Source organism: Hesperophylax consimilis, chromosome 18 (assembly GCF_061612785.1).
Source record: "Hesperophylax consimilis isolate HC1 chromosome 18, BYU_Hcon_1.0, whole genome shotgun sequence".
In the NCBI taxonomy this organism is placed as follows: Eukaryota; Metazoa; Arthropoda; class Insecta; order Trichoptera; family Limnephilidae; genus Hesperophylax; species Hesperophylax consimilis.
Genome location: NC_142853.1, coordinates 27,524,809 through 27,544,097, shown reverse-complemented (window position 1 = coordinate 27,544,097; position 19,289 = coordinate 27,524,809). Strand labels below are relative to the sequence as shown.

General features: G+C 31.9%; 3 protein-coding genes across 3 annotated transcripts in view; 2 read left to right on the top strand and 1 right to left on the bottom strand.

Annotated features, from left to right (window-relative positions):
* Nucleotides 1-19,289, bottom strand: part of eag (potassium voltage-gated channel protein ether a go-go) — a 356,292-nt gene that overhangs the window by 241,857 nt on the left and 95,146 nt on the right. The window lies entirely within an intron of this gene.
* Nucleotides 829-5,729, top strand: LOC149415599 (la1-like protein 15). Its single transcript, XM_089642477.1, has 3 exons — nucleotides 829-1,015; nucleotides 4,227-4,368; nucleotides 5,544-5,729. The coding sequence occupies exons 1-3, from the start codon at nucleotides 922-924 to the stop codon at nucleotides 5,635-5,637; spliced, it is 330 nt and encodes a 109-aa protein (XP_089498603.1). The 5' UTR covers nucleotides 829-921; the 3' UTR covers nucleotides 5,638-5,729.
* Nucleotides 11,897-14,885, top strand: LOC149415598 (uncharacterized). Its single transcript, XM_089642476.1, has 3 exons — nucleotides 11,897-12,085; nucleotides 13,560-13,701; nucleotides 14,085-14,885. Exons 1-3 carry the CDS (start codon nucleotides 11,992-11,994, stop codon nucleotides 14,176-14,178), a joined length of 330 nt encoding a protein of 109 aa, XP_089498602.1. The 5' UTR covers nucleotides 11,897-11,991; the 3' UTR covers nucleotides 14,179-14,885.

Genomic DNA, 19,289 nt, shown 5'->3' with positions numbered 1-19,289 from the left:
ATCAGATTTTATTTTTCTAAACGAAAAAATTAGTAACTTCTCGAGGGATCCCTCTAGAAACATTTGACAATTTTGTAATACATGCATCAGAAACAATAATAATAATAATATGAAATAAATTCCACGGAATGATCTATTTTATAGGCCTGCTAGGGCAAAGTCGACAGTACGTGTGTCCCAAAGAGTATGGATCCATTACGTCGGCCGCGCGGCGAATATTGTTTTATGCGACTTCATCACTTCCCACTTTATTTTTGAGATTTGATAGGGCAAATTCAAACGCAGGTCTGTCCAATACACCAGGTCCGCGCGTTTCATATTTTTGTGCAGGGATGCTTCACTTACGTCGTTAAGTTTCTGGCTCTATTTTAGGGTATTGTCTAGTCGATTTACTATTCTACAGTTTTTATTATGTTTCCGAACATTTTTTTACCGCAAAGATGTTTCAATATAAAAACTTTTTAAACAAAAAGACAAAATCTTTTATCTTCGTGTTTAAAGCCAATAAAGACAAGGTCAGACGGCGCTATTTTTACACCCATCAGAATTGAACTTGTTCTAATCGTATCTCGCAAATGTTTATATTGAATAACTATCATTGATGATGTAATTGAAATTCAATCATATTTATTAATATAATTTAATTACACAATTACTACCACAAAAAGCGATTTCGACGCAACTATTCAAATTGCAGCGTTGTTCAATTACCTCTGTGTGACCGAGGCTGAAGAAACAAACAAACGTGACTTATCTGTAATGACATAAAAGGTTAAATGACTGCACGCACTACTAATTGTAATGACTGAATTTTGTAATAAATACCAATGATTATTTTGTTTATCGTTAGTTTGTGGCGTTCTTTTTGACTCAAAACACGTATAATATATCTTTAAAACCAATAAAATATATCTTACAAACATGCAATTCAAATTCTTATTTTTCATTTTTGTGACGTTCTTGGTGATGGAGACAAAAGCATACATGGCTTTTCAATTGGTTCCATTAAATGCTGGTAAGTAAAATATTTTCAATGCAATTATTTTGTAAGTATTTCCCATGATTATTGAGGTTTCTTAAACTGTTTTTATTCCCTAACGATTTAATAGTTGGATGTCCAATAAAGCGTGAAGCATTTGTTTTGTTTGGGGGGCACAATTTCTGGGGTTACCTTTTATTTATTTTAACTCGTTTGCTTACTGTCATTATTATCTTAATGCTATATAATTTTTATCGAGAAATACATATTATATATCGACTGTGATTTGATACAACCCCTCAAGCCAAAAAAAATGAAAACTTTACGGAAAACGATAAAAACGAAATTTTCAAATTCGTAGAAATATTTTATGTGGAATTGAAGAAATTTAGTTTTTCTTATTAAAAATGCATCTTTCAGCAAAAAATACTTTATCATGTTGAATTTGAAGGAGAACACTATTCTATTTGAAAACACTGAAAAGTGACGTGCCCAAAAAATATGGCTGGAATGGTTTTACCAAAACACAATCGAAATTATTATTAGTAGTATTACAATTAATAATTATTTAACCGTTGACTAGCTGACATGCACCCGGTGTTGCTGGGGGTTATCTTTAAAAGATAGACAAATACCATCATGGACTTTCCTGTAGGTCTTTTTAAAAATATCTTATAAGGCTTAGCCAGCGTTAGCAATGTAAACACCCGAAAATATTTATTTTTCGACTTGATCACAAAACATCGTCTTTTTTCTACGTTCTATGAATATAATATGCATGTACTTTATATATAAACCTCCTTTAAAAAAATTCTATATATTAGTGAAAACTTTACCAAGATTCGTTGCGTAGTAGAAGAACTAAGCGCACATACAGACAGACGCGGATAGTGAATTTGTTTTATACTATTTAGAGAAGAAGAAGAAGCAAATATAACCAAATTTCAAAGAAATATGAAAGAGAGAAGATACAGAAAATTTAAAAGTAACGCTCGCAATGTGAACCCCCATTGCGAGCATAATTATTTGATTTGTTAATATTACCAATTTTTTTTTATTTATTTATTTAATATATATAAAGTGGGTACAGGATATAATATGAGTACATAAAAAATATATTTACATTACAAAATATATTTATGTTCGCAATCTCACCAATGAAGAAACTGGTTCTTGTGCTTGGTGAGAGAGTACACTAATTATAAGAAAAATAGATAATTTGGCAATTGCATTTTGGGTACTTCTATTTTTCATAAATCCATATTGGTTGCCGTGAATTACGTCATTTTTGTCAATAAATTCAGTCAATCTTTTTTTGATAATTTTTTCAAAGATTTTCGCAATGTTTGAGATCAGCGATATTGGACGATAATTTGACACTTCTTCTGGGTTGCCAGATTTATGAATTAGAGTGATGATGGTTTGTTTATATACAGTTGGGAATATTCCGCTTTGGAGACTTATGTTGATTAAATGTGTTAAGGGTTTTGAGATATGTTTTTTGATAATTTTTAGTGTTTCGACAGTAATTTCATCGAAGCCTGGTGCTGATCTTCCCTTCATGCTTGAAATGATTTGCTCGATTTCCTGTGTTGAAGTTAGGTGAAACATGTCAATTTTGTTTGAGATATTAATGTTAAGGTTCTGTACGTTATTGGACGGTACTTTTTGAATTTGATTTGCAAGGTCTTTGCCTACATTTGCAAAGAAGTTGTTGAATATGTTAGTGGCATCTAAAGGATTTTCTTTGCATCGTATTTTGATATTGTTATGTGTGATGCTATGTATTTCATTTTTTTTATGTTTTTTCTTGTCTATGATTTCATTTACAACATGCCAGACTTTTTTTGCATCATTCTCCGTTGCTTCCAATTTTTGCCGAAAATAGTTGTCTTTTGTGTTTTTTATTAAATAAATAAGTTTGTTTTTGTATGCTTTTAGGTGATTTTTTAGTGTTTCATTTGTAGGTTGTCGGATAAATTTTTAGTATGGTGCTTCTTTGTGTCTAATTGATACAATTAATCCAAAAGTTATCCATGGCTTAACCGGTTTAAATTTTGATGATTGTTTTCTGGAATCAATGAGCTATTGTTTTATTCAGTATACCAAATTGTAAATCTAAGATTACACAAAATTTACGGGACTTATCTGCAAAAAATTCAACACCCGATGTGGACATTTTCAACTGTTCCTTGAAAACATAATATAAAGTCAAACTGGCTGAATCTATCACACGATACGAAAATTACAGATACTCGTTTTCACTGTTCTTATAATATCCATTCATTTTAGTTTACATTGTTGCTAGATAATTAATCATTATTTTTCGGAATAACTTATTGAGTAAAACCTCAAATTATAATATTTAAATATTGAAGACAATATTAGTGATTCTTAAACGCAAATCTGAAACAGAAAAATCAGAAAAGGAAACGGTCACATCTGGGACTCGAACCCAGGACCCTTGTCTTTCCGGGACAATGCTCTACCAACTGCGCTAATGGGACCCTATCCTCATCGGTCACTTTTAACTGTATCGTACTTCGAATAAGAACTACCAACGTTGTCTTCATTTTTTCACCGCACATTTTTATTGGCAACTATCTTTATGTATGATCGCAAGATTCAACCCGAACTAAATGCAATCCTAGACAGCGTCTTATAGATAAACCTATCTTATTGTTTTTATTTTTAATGTGCGACATCTATTGACTTTTTCTGCAAGTCTAGAAATGAATTATTATTTTTCGGAATAACTTATTGAGTAAAACCTCAAATTATAATATTTAAATATTGAAGACAATATTAGTGATTCTTAAACGCAAATCTGAAACAGAAAAATCAGAAAAGGAAACGGTCACATCTGGGACTCGAACCCAGGACCCTTGTCTTTCCGGGACAATGCTCTACCAACTGATAGTTGCCAATAAAAATGTGCGGTGAAAAAATGAAGACAACGTTGGTAGTTCTTATTCGAAGTACGATACAGTTAAAAGTGACCGATGAGGATAGGGTCCCATTAGCGCAGTTGGTAGAGCATTGTCCCGGAAAGACAAGGGTCCTGGGTTCGAGTCCCAGATGTGACCGTTTCCTTTTCTGATTTTTCTGTTTCAGATTTGCGTTTAAGAATCACTAATATTGTCTTCAATATTTAGATAATTAATCACTTTTTCTTAATTTGTCTTATTCTTTTCTAAATATTTGATTCTTAATAATAAAAAAATAATTGTTTGTATTATTTTCACAGCCTACCCCGGCAAGTGTTTCGTGGAGAGATACAACATGGCGCTTGAATTCGGCAAAGCATATCCAGTCCCTGAGAAATGTGAACGCATGATTTGCGGACAATCTTTAAACAGTGACAATAAACACACGCTCTCCATTGCAGGGTAATATAATAAAATAATACATTTCCCGTTTATCATTTTAAAAAGTAAATCAATCCAGGCTGGGAGACTGCGGTGGAGTTCTAAAACCAACAGGCAGCAATGCATGGAACTGGCACATGCAGATACTTTTTAGACACTCGGGACATTTTTTCTCAGTCCATCTGCTCTACAAGCCTAAATCATTCCTCTGAGAGTCCCTCTCTTTATCATGTAATTAACGTTTTGTTTTTTTTTCGGATAATCCTTATTCGAAATATGGTCATAAATGGCATTGCCACACAAATACCCCATGGAGGTCTAGCACAGTGATATCGAAAACTTTGGGCGTAACTACCAACGTTTTCAACAATATTATTTTCCTCCGCCAACCCACATTGTTATTTGATAGATACTTTGATATTAAATGTATTTGATAATAATTTTATTGTATAATTATGACCTTGGGTCTAATACAGTGATCTCGATAACTTAACAATATCGGATCAAAAGGCATAACCATGATGATTGTATACCAAATTTCCGAGCACAGTTGCGCTGTTGATACCACCAAGGAAGTTAATTGATTCACGAGGCCATTATTCGTAACTAACCAATTTTGTATCTCCAAGTTGGAACGGAATCAATTGATCGCATCTTAAATGAATTAATAAAGTCTGTGGATCGGAAATATGATTTATTTCAGTTCTAAGACCTAAGTTAAATTAGTTAGTTTATCTCTATCCATTAATAAGCAAGTTATTTTGCATAACGAATGACATTATCCAAACAGTTGTGCATTTTGACAGCTTATCTGACATCTTCGAAGCTGCGCTAAAAGTAGCGGATTTTGTCAAGATATTGTCGGAATCATATTCTGACCGTACTCGCAAATATCTCTAACTAACCATTGATATCGTATTGATATAGAGCTTTATCGATCGTACATGCTACACCTTCAGGGAACCCAAATCTACAAAATTCTGTCGAAATATACCTTGGATCTTGCAGTGAAATACCTTATGGTAATCTGTTGCGAACTGGTACATTGATAAATTTTGGTTAATTTCGTGGATTCCTTGACTCTAGCCACCCTTATGTCAATTTGTTTTTTGTTTAAGTAACTTTAACCTTCCTTTATTCGCCATTTGGGCTAATCAGAGTAATTGTCTTAGGTTTAATAAGGTTGCTTGTTTCAGATGTGGATCTGTTGGTGTTCCACCTAACTGTAAGCTGAGCAAAGTTGACCTACGAAAAATCTACCCAGAATGCTGCCCCAGGATAATCTGCTAGAATGTACAGTCATCTAAGAACCTGCTAAATCATTCTTTGTTTTCTGTTTAAATGTATTTTTTAAAACACTTAATAAAAACAGGAAAAAATTATCGACGTTTTTCATTAATTCATCTTAATTTTATCAAATTCTTTCTTATGGAGAAAAATACTTTGTTAATAGACTCTGGCTAAAGATACATAATGAAGTTAATTATTGTTCAAAATATATGATCGTGGTTGACAATTTAATGGAAAAATCTTGGCAGAACTAACGACTGTCCCCCTTACTAATAAACACACCTGGTGAACAAACGTTAATCTATGGTAAACGGTTGCTTATCTGTTGTGAACAATTAAAACACTTTATTATTATGATCTATTTGTTTGTTGTTATAATGTTTATAATCAATAACTTTGATATACTTTTAATAAAAATAAAAAATAAGATTTTAAACACCAAGGACTTACAATTGTTTTCCTTGTCAAAATAGCAAACTTAATTTCATGCAGTGAATATATAATTGATACTGTAGTTTCAGGGAGAGATCGTATCCATGTCATATACGATTGCCCTAAAAGCCGTTCGTAAAAATCTTCCGTCTCACACTTGTTGAATGAAAACGAAAAAGACAGAAAATACTAGAATGTCGAATGCCTTTAATCATATCCCTAAAGACATTAATTTTGCGAACGTATGTTTATTTTGAATTGTATAAATATTATGGTATAGCCAGGTATAAAAACCATAAAAAATTGAAATGTTTAATTTCATACAATGGGAATAAAATTCGCGCAGGAAGAGATAGACATTTAACATTAATTATATAATTATTCGTTAATAATTTTACCGTGGTAATATCAGTATAAATATACTAAATTTAACTGTTATTCATTCTATAATATACCTTTTTTTATAATGTACCTACTTAAAAACTAATAATAAACACTGCCAAAACCTGTGAACATAAAACGAATGTTATAACTTAGAACTATCTTTCTTAATTTTTTCATGCCAAACAATGCACACGTCAATGATTAATGATTTTATGGTGATAATCTACAATTTTTATTTATTATTTATGATGATCAAAACATCTTTTTAAGTGAAAAAATATATTTTGATTTGCTTTAAAAAAATATTTTTTCCAATTTATATTTAAATATAGTTTTCCAATACGATTAAGATAATTGGTAATAATTAATAATTATCGATAATTAATTCTTTTTTGTATTTCATTATTATATACCTACCCTCTTACTAAAAAAACATATTTTAAATTTTGACACAATTGATAAACCACCAACCTTAGATTAAAGGTTGTTTAAACACAACATGTATTAGTACATGTACTGTTTAATTTTAAAGCCATATATAATATTGTCAATTGATGTCGTTTTGATTTTACCATAGCAACAAATTTATTTAGTTGTCAATTTAGTAGATTCCTACGTTACCATGATAATCAGTTTGTTGTCTGTTATTATTATTTCTCGTCAAATTTTCCGACTCAATAAATAGCTTATGACCGAAGCCTCCTTGTTTTTTAATATTATAAAAGGAATTGAGCTGGAAATATAAAGGGATTGATTGCAATATATACCATTTTCAACCTTCAACCGCAAAATCTATAAAGATCGAGAAATTTAAACATTTTAAGAAAAGAGCTTTTGAAAATTAGAGCCGAAATCGTCGGAATTCTTAAAATAAAACCTAATGATGTGACATGTGGGATTGAATTGAATTTCTATCCACGTAAAATTCAGAGACATTGATTGTAATGAGTACGATTACAGTCAATACTGTAAAAACAAAATTTTAGAGCATTATACATGTGTTATTTTTCTTTCTCAAATATTGAGAATAAAATAATGTTACATGTAATTTTTAATTGACTTTTCTATCCACTATACACAGCTACCCACGCGTTGATTGCTATCAATATTATTTTTATCTTTAACTGCATTGATAAAATTAAACCAAATTTGCATAATCTCACTAGAAAAATTTAAATGCCATTAAAAATATTTAATATTCGTTGCAATATGTATAAAATTAAATTAATTTTTTGATGCATAAATAAACCACTCACTAGATCGTTAAATTCGGGCTTTTCTTATGATCCAAATCAGTTTTCATTTTCAGTGCCGGCAACCCGGGCGTTTATTTAAGGTTGGTTCTGTACAGATGTTTTTTTTTCATTGCCCTCCTCACTAGACAGAGTCTGTTCTGAGGCTGGTAATTAACAATTTATATATAAACCAAATGTTTAGTAAAAAATAGTAAAATAAAAATAATAAGAAAAAATAGTAGTAAAAAAATGAGTAATATAAAAATAAGTGTAGTACTACATGTGTTGAAAAATTATGTATAAAAATATGAATTATGAGTATTTCGTATTACAATTAATTGTAAAATTTTGTAATTTAGTAGTTAGAATTTGTGTGCAGTATGGTTTGTAAAATGCATTAGATGTTTAAAATATTTCTAATATCTGTTCTTTCTTTTACCATCAACCAGTTTACAAATCTTTTGAATACCCAATTCAAATTATTTGGTAAGACATAAGTTTTAGTTTGGGTTAGGAACATGTTGAATATGTGAGGAGCCAGGTAAGATTCATGTCTTTTAGCGAAATTTGATTTGATATACGGTACTTGTAATTGTTTGTGTGTAATCGCTCTCGTGTTTTGCGAGTGAGTTTTGTGATGTGGTAATTTTTTTATGCCGTTTTTGTAGATGATCTTCTTTATGAACAGTTTATTTATGTCTAATAAGTTATTTTCAATCATTAGCTGTTCTGTCGGATGTTGATAAGGCTTTCTGAACATAATTCGAATTATTGATTTATGATTAATTTTAAAAGATTTTAAGGGATTTGAGGTTCTCTATTTAACTATAGATAAGACAATATATAGACAAATTTTATGCGTGCGACAATACTATGTCACACACCATTGACATGTATAGAGAAAAATAAGGAAATTGAAAAATTCTGCATTTTTATTTTAGAAAGCAACAAATTATAGGTACAGGTTAAATCATTAATTAATAATAAAAATAATGTTTTTTTTTAAACATATAGATATAATGTTATTCTCACTGGGATCTTCCGTGCTGAGGATTTAATTTATACATTATATTATAAATTTAGTAATATGGATATACTAACTACGCAACTTATGCAACTACCAAGGTTCTGCAATGCCTCCGCGATGTTCACAGAAGGGAGGGTGCACTCATTCCTAGCCTTACTTCGCCACCGATTAGCGAGTTTCTGTCTTCGTGCCTGCTTCCGAGTGGCTCAGATCTCCACTGAATGAGTGATGGATGCAGATGATGCGGCGACCTCCCTGATGGACTTTCATTTATTTTAACTTTAATAAAACTTTTATGTTATGATTTTTTTAAATATATTTTTATTTGTCATTTTTCTCATTTCTCTCTTGTATAATATATTTATCATGTAATACGGCAGACTGGGAATGCACTACCCTCCTAGTCCTGCTGGATTAAAGCTTGAATAAATAAAATAATAAAATGAAAGTTTATAGGTTTTGGAAAATTTATTCTCATGTTTTGCAAATACAATGTAATGTAAATGTCAAAGGCGAAACATAAGTCACGATTAGTAATAATTTCACCGCAGAACTTTTTAAGAAAGTTTTTATTTTATGTGAATACCTCGGAAAGTCCCCACCGCTCCCAATCGTTTGGAGCTAGTGAGACTATTGTATCCCAAATTGGGGAATGTTATGGGGCAGAAAGTAGTGGAAACGGTAAAGATATGGGTAATAGGAGGGTTGGGAAGTACCCGGCTTTTCAGATATGATCACCAAACACTGCCATTTCAAGCAACCTTTAAATTCTGAGTAGTGGTCTTACACCTTTATATTGAGAGTATCTTCCACTCTGAAGAAATTCAATTTGTAGCTTTTGTAAATTGTATTTCTTTTCTCAATTTATTCCACAGTCAGTATCTATGGAATTGGCTCAGGAAGTATGAAAATAGACTGAATGCGTTGAAATGAGATCTCTGAGGTTTATGCGTGCTAAAACATTGCACAAGGAGATCCTGAAAAAATGTTGAATGTAAGGCAGTTTAGTGATGTAAGATCGCTAAGATGGTTTGGGCATGGCAGGTGTAAGGACGCGGAAGTTAATAGCAGAAGAAGTCGGAGACGCCCGAGGAAAGTCAGAATAACTGAAGAGTGTGTTTGAGACAATATACTTATTTATTTATTTACTATACGCCCATAAGAGCTTCTACAAACATTTGATAATATAAACATAACAATTCAGTGAAACAGTAATCAATATTAAAATTTGCATTTAAAATTACACAGAACCCATCCAGAAGAATGGTATTATGCTAAACTTAATTGTTATTATTACTGAGGTATGTTATTATAACCTTCTTGTAACTATATTCCGTGCAGTTGAAAACATCTACAATTTCTGAGAAAATATTGCCAACTGCATGCAATCTAGGTACAAACGTAGATAATTACATATAAATGTGAATTAGACATTGTGAGACAGTCCTGTGACTGTCTATCCTCTCTGTTTACCCCTGCCGAGGAAGAGCGTGAATGTTAGATAGTTTATCTCAGTAGAAAGTATTCGTAATATCGTGATTTATTTTTCGAGTATTGTGTCGTGTTGCGCTCCTTCTTTGGCCAAGGTTTCGAACAAATAAACAAAACAGCATAAAGAAAACTGTAACCCTGTCCGAAACGTTGGCTTGAGAAGGAGGAAGCGCAACACGGCATAGTAAATAGAACTTAAGAACATGTGTAAATAAAAAAGCAAAATGATATCCTGCTTAAGTAATACAAAATTGAAAAACCAAAAAATATGCATATAGTGCATAAAATAATACATGTTACCAACTTAAGGCGAAGCTTAATGCCAAATCACTATTTTGATCAATCTTTATAAAGAATATGTGTTCATTATGAATCCCAAAAAATATGCTTTAGATAAATTGAAGGTTTTTCTATCGCTTCGCTTGAGTAGAATACAATGAAAAAAATAAATAACTCAATAAAAAATACAAAAGCCAAATACTAAAATATTTTTTTTCTATAGAAATATATGAACGCGTAAAGGAAACAACTCAAAAAAATACAGTATTATAGCCAAGATTATCTGTGACAGTTTCACTTGATTAACTTTTTTGCTTTCTTATAAAATTATTTACAAAATAAATAAAAAACCAGTTTTTTGCTTGAAATCGAACGTTTCTAGACTCCGTTTGTCAAGCGATTTTAATGCCTATTACCTACCATATAAGGTATACCAAAAATATACACATTTTTGGCTTGTAGCTTCCTCGGATACATAAGACTCTAATACAGAGTGTTAGCCCGACGCTCGCATTTTAATTATTTATGATGAATGTATTACTAATAGCTAAAATGTTTCTAGAGGGATCCCTATGGATCTAAGTTATTTATTTGAAAGATTAATAAGAACAGGTTTTTGCCATTAAAATATTTTATGTAAAATGGTTTCAAAACTTTATAAAACATTTTTCAACTATAAAATTAGCGCTAATCATCAGATTTTATTTTTCTAGATAGTTAATTAGTAAATTCCCTAGGGATCCCTCTAGAAACATTTGAGATATTAGAAATATGATCAGAAATAAATTAAACTCCACGGAATATTCGATTTTCTAGGCCTGCTAGGGCAAAGTCGAACGTAGGTTGGTCCATTACGCTGGCCGCGCGCCGAATATTGTTTTTACGCGACTTCATCACTTATAGATTTCAACATTATTTTAGAGGTTTGATAGGGCAAATTCAAACGTAGGTCTGTCCAAAACACCAGGTCCGCGCGTTGCAAATTTATGCGCAAGGCTGCTTCACTTAAGTCGTTAAGTTTCTAGCTCTATTTTAGGGTATTGTCTCGTCGATTTACTATTCTAAAGTTTTTATGTTGTTTTCGAACGTTTTTTTATCGCAAAGATAGTATTATTTCTATGTAAAAACTTTTTAAACAAAAAGCAAAAATCTTTGACCTTAGTATATGAAGTCAATAAAGCCAGGGTCAGACGGCGCTATTTTTCCACCCATCAGAATTGAACTTGTTCTAATCGTATCTCGCGAATGTTTATGTTGGTAATTGAGTTACTATCACACAAACGATTTCGACGCAACTATTCAAATAGCAGCGTTGTTCAATTCCCTCTGTGTGACCTCTCAAGTACCGAACAAACGTGACTTATCTCTAATGATCCAAGAGGTTAAATGTCTAAATTTTGTAATAAAAACTAATTACTATTTAGTTTATCGTTAGTTTGTGAAATTCTCTTTGACTCATAACACGTAAAACATATTTTTAAAACCAATAAAATATATCGTAGAAAAATGCAATTCAAGTTATTATTTCTCATTTTTGCGACGTTCTTGGTGATGGAGACAAAAGCATATAAGGCCTTTGAATTGGTTCCCGAAAATGCCGGTAAGAAAATTATTTTCAAAATTATGAACTTCAAAGATATTTTTGTTCGTGTCACTGTCGTATAGGGCAATTAGTTTGTAAGTATTTCTCATCAATCTTTTCTTTTTTTGATTTCTCAAACTGTAAATAACTCTCCAATACCCAACCATTTGTTTGACCAAAGTTTGTCAACATACGTTTGGTTAAGATAATTGAAGTGTTTTGCGTGAATAATTTTATTTGACCAGGAATCTAATAACTCCTGGTCGGGATTTATAAAAATGTTGGCATTCTCGTCGTTAAAATTCAAAGGTGTAACGTTTCTATCTGCCTTGCATAACAACATATCTGTTTCTAGTTTAGATACATAAACATATGAACGAAAGATGAACATATTGACATCGTTCGTCTATCCATGTTCATCTGTACAAATGACATAATAATCCCCTGTTCATCTACGTTGGTTGTAAATGACATTATTGTCATTTTTCAAAACAACTTGTACGTGATTGTTTCGTTTTTGCTACATTCCAGTTACCAAGCAACTATCGTTACCTAGTAATTTCATTTATAAACAATTAATTTTCAATATGCCCAAATTAAAAATTTTAATTAAACTACCTTTCAACATTAAAAATCTATAATTTCTCATTAAACTGCCTTTCAACTTTACAAATCAATATAATATAAAGTAGAAAAACTTTATCAAAATAAATAAATAAAATAGTGTTTATGTCAAATATTGGTGTTTACCTTGGTTACTGGAATCCTCGCTTAATTTTTTTTTTAAATCAAAATTATTTACCTAAATATCCTATGGCTTACAGGCAGTTTATTTATTGCGTTATCTAATATTCTCATCTTCAAATATTATATGTTTTAGGATCAAATCTTTTTCTTTTCTATCTGATTTAACAAAAAATAATCAGAGAGCAAATGCAAAGCGTATGCCGTGACTAGTGTTGCTAAGCAATTGAATCCCCAATATCCCTAATATATTGATCTATTGAAGATATTAAGACATACGAAATATCTTTCATATTGTTTTAGTAACAATCAATTTAATTCAATTGCTCTATATAAATTAATTAAATCACCAATGGGATATGTTTATGCAAAATTTTGAACTATATCGATATCTGTTAGAAAAGATTACATGATCGCCACACCAGATCTATTGATTTATTCAATAAACCACATTGTAAATCTAAGAATATGAAAATTTATGGGACGTATCTGCAAAACATTCAACACCCTATGTGGACATTTTCAACTCTACCTTGAAAACATAATATAAAGTCAAACTGGCTAAACTATCACATGATGCGAAAATTACAGATACTCGTTTTCACTGTTATTATAATATCCTATAGTTTTCGTGTACATTGTTGCTAGATAATTAATGAAACTTTCTTGATTTATCTTATTCATTTTTTAGTAATTAAATATTTGATTCCTAATTATAAAATAATAATTGTTTTTATTATTTTCACAGCCTACCCCGGCAAGTGTTTTGTGGAGAGATACAACATGGCGCTTGAATTCGGCAAAGCATATCCAGTCCCTGAGGAATGTGAACGTATGATTTGCGGACAATCTTTAAACAGTGACAATAAACACACGCTCTCCATTTCAGGGTAATATAATAAAATAATACATTTACCGTTTTTCATTTTAAAAAGTAAATCAATCAAGGCTTGGAGACTGCGAAGGAGTTCTAAAACCAACAGGCAGTAAGGCATGAAACTGGCTCATGCAGATACTTAGACACTCATTAGTGATCTTGATAACTTAACAATATCTGATCAAAAGGCGTAACTATTGATGATTTTATCATCAATAAAGTCCGTGCTACACCTTCAGGGAACCCAAATCTACAGAATTCAAGATCCTATACCTTATGGTAACAGATAGCCAACTGGTACATTGATAAATATTGGTTAAGTTCGTGGATTCTTTGATTCGCCGTTTGGACCAATCAGAGTAATTGTCTTAGGTTTAATAATGTTACTTGTTGCAGATGTGGTTCTGTTCGTGTTAAACCTCCCTGTAAGCTGAGCGAAGTTGACCTAAGAAAAACCTACCCAGCCTGCTGCCCCGACATAATCTGTTAGAAAGTACAGTCTTCTAAGAACCTGCTAAATCCTTCTTTGTAATCTATGTAATTGCATTTTTGGAACACTTGATAAAATCCGGAAAAAAAATATAGTCGCTTTACATTCACCTAATACTTCAACCTAATTTTATCACATTCTTTCTTATGGAGAAAAATACTTTGTTAATGGACTTTTGCTAAAGATACATAATGAAGTTAATTATTGTTAAAAATATATGATCGTGATTGACAATTTAATGGAAAAATCTTGACAAGACTAACGACTGTCCCCCTTACTAATAAAGTCTTTTAAACGTTTTGTTTCACACAACTTTTGAACTGATGAACTATGTTATTTTCATATCTATTTGTTTATTGTTATTGTGTTTATAAACAATAAAATTGATTTACTTCAAATTAAAAATAAATAAGATTTAAAACACCCAAGACTAACAATTGCTTTCCTTGACAAAATAGCAAACTTAATTTGATGCAGTGAATATATAATTGATATAATGGTCCCAGGGAGAGGTCGAATCCATGTCAGGTACGATCGTTCTAAAAGCCGTTCATAAAAATCTCACACGTCTTGAGTGAAAAAGAAAAAGATTGGAGATACTATAATGTCGAATGTCTTTAATAATATTCCTAGAGACATTTTGCGAATGTATGTTTCTTTTAAATTATATAACTATTATGGTATAGCCAGATATAAAAAACATCAAAAAATTCTCTGTCCATTATTATTTTTAATATATGTAAATGACATTTTTCAATAGAAAATTAAAGGGGAATTAATTTCCTACGCAGATGACACTGTATTGTTAATAAAAGGTCAAACATGGGAAATAGTTAACAAACAATATTACTAAGTGGCAAATGGAGATATTAATGCTTTAAAATCATGGTTTGATAATAACCTGCTCACACTTAATGCGAAAAAAACAACAAATGTCTTATTCTCCTTAAAGAAAATACCTAATCAGAAAGTAAGTATTATAATCCTCGACGAAAAATGTGATAATGTAAACTGTAAACAACTGTAAACTGTAAACAACATAATTATACTGTAATCAACTCTTCTTCTGAAGTTAAATATCTCGGTGTGATCATTGATCAAAACCTGAAGTGGAAAAGCCACATTAAAGAGCTTTTTTTTATATTAACTCCACACAGGAGGCCCTGAAGAAAATAATTTCCCTCAGGGCCTATGTCATCTTTGGGGATGCTGTGTGGAGGGTCTTTTTGTGGAGAGGAAGGAGTGAACATGGGTCTTGAAGAGTCCCATGTTGTAGGAGGGAGGAAACACAGAGGCCGGCAGTTCGTTCCACAGCCGAGCTGTTGAACTTAAGAAAGAATCGTAGAAGCGACCCGTTCTCATGTGACAAATGTCAACCGTGTACAAATGTTGGGTGCGCGTTTGGCGTGTATCCCGACTACGCACCGGTGCCGAAGGTATCAATGACGCTAGTTCCTCAGAGCATCTTCCATTGTAATACCGATAGAACAAGGACAGCATACCTACCTGACGCCTGTGCTCTAAAGATTGCAGTCCGTTTGTTAAGATTGGGGAATCTATCAAACGGACCGCCCGTTTTTGCACAGAGTCAAGGGTTTTTTCAGGTATTTAGGGGCTCCGGACCACAGATGGCTGCCAAATTCGACAGTAGGGCGCACTTGCGATTTGTACAGGGTCAGCAGTTGTGTACTATTAAAGTATCTGCGGGCCCTGTACAGTACGCCCAGCTTTTGAGAGGATCTTGTAAAGAGAATCAGGAATTGTATATATTTATTAAATTTAAATATATTTGTTAGGTTAAGAAATATTTTAAATGTGAAAACAATCAAAAATGTGTACTATTCCCTTTTCCACTCTTTGCTTATCTACGGAATCATAGGTTGGGGAGGATCCTATAAAAAACAATCTAAACTAGGTAAAAGTTTCACAAAGAATCATCATAAATCTACCTTCTCAACAGAATCACTATTTAAATTGTTTCCAGTACCATAGTCAATGATATTTAAGCAAGCTTCCATTGTAAAAATGTGAAAAGAAAAAAATAACAAAGAATACCAAGAATTTCACAAACTAATGAGAAATGGAAATCAATTTATTACACAAAAATTTTAAAACAACACAAATGCAAAACCATTATTTTTACCAAGCCATAAAAAACTACAATAATCTCCCTTCTGAACTGCGCTATTATTATTGTATTATCAACCAATCAGAACAAAAATTAAAATAAAAAGATTATCAAAAAAAGTTAAATTAAACATTACATTGAAAAGTCTATATTCTATACAAAAATATTATTACAACATAAAACCTATGTAAGAATCGTGGCTCACATCAGACACAAGAACTTCTCTTTTCTGATAAGGTATACATAACCAATGATGATCTAAAATGTAATATTGTTAAATATTTATGTATCTATATTCCTCATATTACATTAAAAAAATTTAATGTTTAATTTAACTTGTGAACACAAAATGAATGTTATAACTGTGTTTATGTTATGTTAATTATCGTTTTTCATTATTTCTTACCACATAATGCCAATCTTATCCGCTTTCCGTTAAACTATTCCTCGGGATTTGGGATACTAGAAAAACATTATTTTAGATATTGTAAAGGGCATTTTTTAATAGCCATGGTATTGGCTTTATAAGATAGATAATTTTAAGCCATTAGTGTTTAAATATGATTTCGAGCATATGAACACCGGGGCTGGCCCGAATAGAGCGCAATCTCTAAGTTTAGTCTAGTTTCTGTCTAATTTTCGAGCAGCTGGGACCGTATATCGGCAATGTTAGCTTCAACGTCGTCCACCGTCTCTGGTTTATTGACGTAGTCTAGCGACTTTGCATATCCACACAGACAATAATCTAAAGAAAAATCCACGATACACCTGATCCTGGAGGACATTCACAGGTCTGTAATACGAAATTATGCACTCGTCAAAAGTTTCATTCAATAGATTGATTGTGGCGAGCTCTTCCACAATGCCTTCCAATTGTGGAACAAAAAGTTAGTAACCATAAAATGGTGAAATGGCAAACCGAGCACAAATCAACTGTCAAATCGGTGGTCGCTGGAAAAAGTGTTACCAATTCATAAAAAAACTCTAAATTATCGAATTACGCAGTTTTCGGAAATCAATTGTGACAGTTTGTACTTTCGTTAGATTAAAAATTTTGTAAAGAAGTATCAATATTATGCATTAAGAAAAGTAGGATTTGGAAATAATGTTTTTTTCTAAATCTTATACAGACAGTGACTTTCCTCATGTATCTTCAAAGGTCAAGTGTGATTATTTTCATCACTCCCGGAATAAAACTTTAGATTTGTATACAAATCAAGTCAGGGGTCCGCCAGACACTCTTACATATATATATATATATATATATATATATATTTTTTTTTTAAAAAGACAGACAAACATTCCCGGGTTACGAATAACCTGACAATATTTGAAAATCTCCTAATACCACCACAGTAAGCTGAAAATGTTGCTTGTGTTGTGATGGAGGACTTAGTCAGCCGAGGAATTTAACCCACTACGCCTGAGTGGGACCCAAGCGCGATGTCAACTCGGCCACCGACCGGTCTTATATATAAATAGATAGATAGATTATTTACGGTGACCGGATAAATCAACAAAATGATAATTCATCACATCTTTCAAAAGTTATATAACGTCATGGAAAGTGATAAAAGAAAAACATTATTAACTGGGTTAAGTAGATTAGGTTAGGTTACGTTAGGTTAGGTTTTTTTTTTTTTCATCGTTTCTAATGACTTTATATCACTTTTTAAAGGTGTGTTGGGTTATCATGGAACCGTTATTTACATTCCAAATATTGATAATTCTCTTGCGTTTGGGTATTTTACGGTGATAATAAACAAATGAACACTTGAAATAAAAAATAACGACGGAAGTTTTTTCTTTTCATTATTTACGATGATCATTGTTTTTGAAGGAAAAAACAGGTATTCTTTTTTTTTAAACTAAATTTGGCAATTTTTGGAAAATACAATTTTCAGTAATACCATTAAGAGGACCGTGAATTTTCACAAATGTGCAATTTTGAATTTGAGGTCAAAATGTTTTTTTTTAATTCGTTGCTGTATTTAATTATTATAAACTTACCCTTTACTAAATAAATAAATTTTAAACTTTACACAACTGACAATCAACCAAAGGTAAATATAGGTGCCTAAAGTATATAATGGAATCAAACAGCAATAGCAATATAAAACAGACCCTCTTGAAAAGCGAATTACAGTATGGCTGGTTGAAAGTGGCAGAACAGAATCGGAAGGCTCTTTGAATAAAATCATGGTCTGACTAAATTGAAAACTGGACTTGACTGGATAGGACTGGACTCCAAAACTGAAGAAGCAGATTTATAGTTTGCTGTTATACAACATGACGTCTCCGTATTTGCCTATCAACACCGAGACACCCAAATCAGTTATTCTTGTTTTTTATACTAATTTGTTTTTATATTATTTTTCTTCTTCTTCTTCAATGGCGCTACAGCCCATTTCGAGCCTTGGCCTCCTTTAACATGAGCCTCCACCGCCCTCTGTCCTCGGCCGTCGTCTTCCAATCTGCAACATGGAGTAGTCCTCTGGCATCTTTCCTGACATCGTCCTCCCATCTTAGCCTAGGTCTGCCCGCCTTTCGTTTGCCTCCCGGGTGTCCTGTTAGAACCTTCTTTGGTACACGTGTGCTTGGCATTCGGTGCACATGTCCGGCCCATCTTAGTCTTTGGAGCCGTAAATGAGTAGAGAGTCTGGGAGCTTGGTAGATGTCAATATTTATTATTATTTTTACTATTTTATATTATTGATGTTTTTTATATTAAAAGTTTTACCACATATATGCATTATTAAATATGTTTCATTTTCTAATTTGTTTTATGTTACCACAATGATACAGGTATTTGCCTAGTTTGGCGTATTTAAATAAAATAAAAACAATCTCTACATTGATAGTTCTTCTTCAGTTGCGTAAAATTTAAAACAAGTTTATTAATAAGGCCCATAGTAGATAGGGAATTTTTTTTTAATAATTAAAATTACATACAAATAGTTGCCAAAAGTGCCCCTAAAATCAT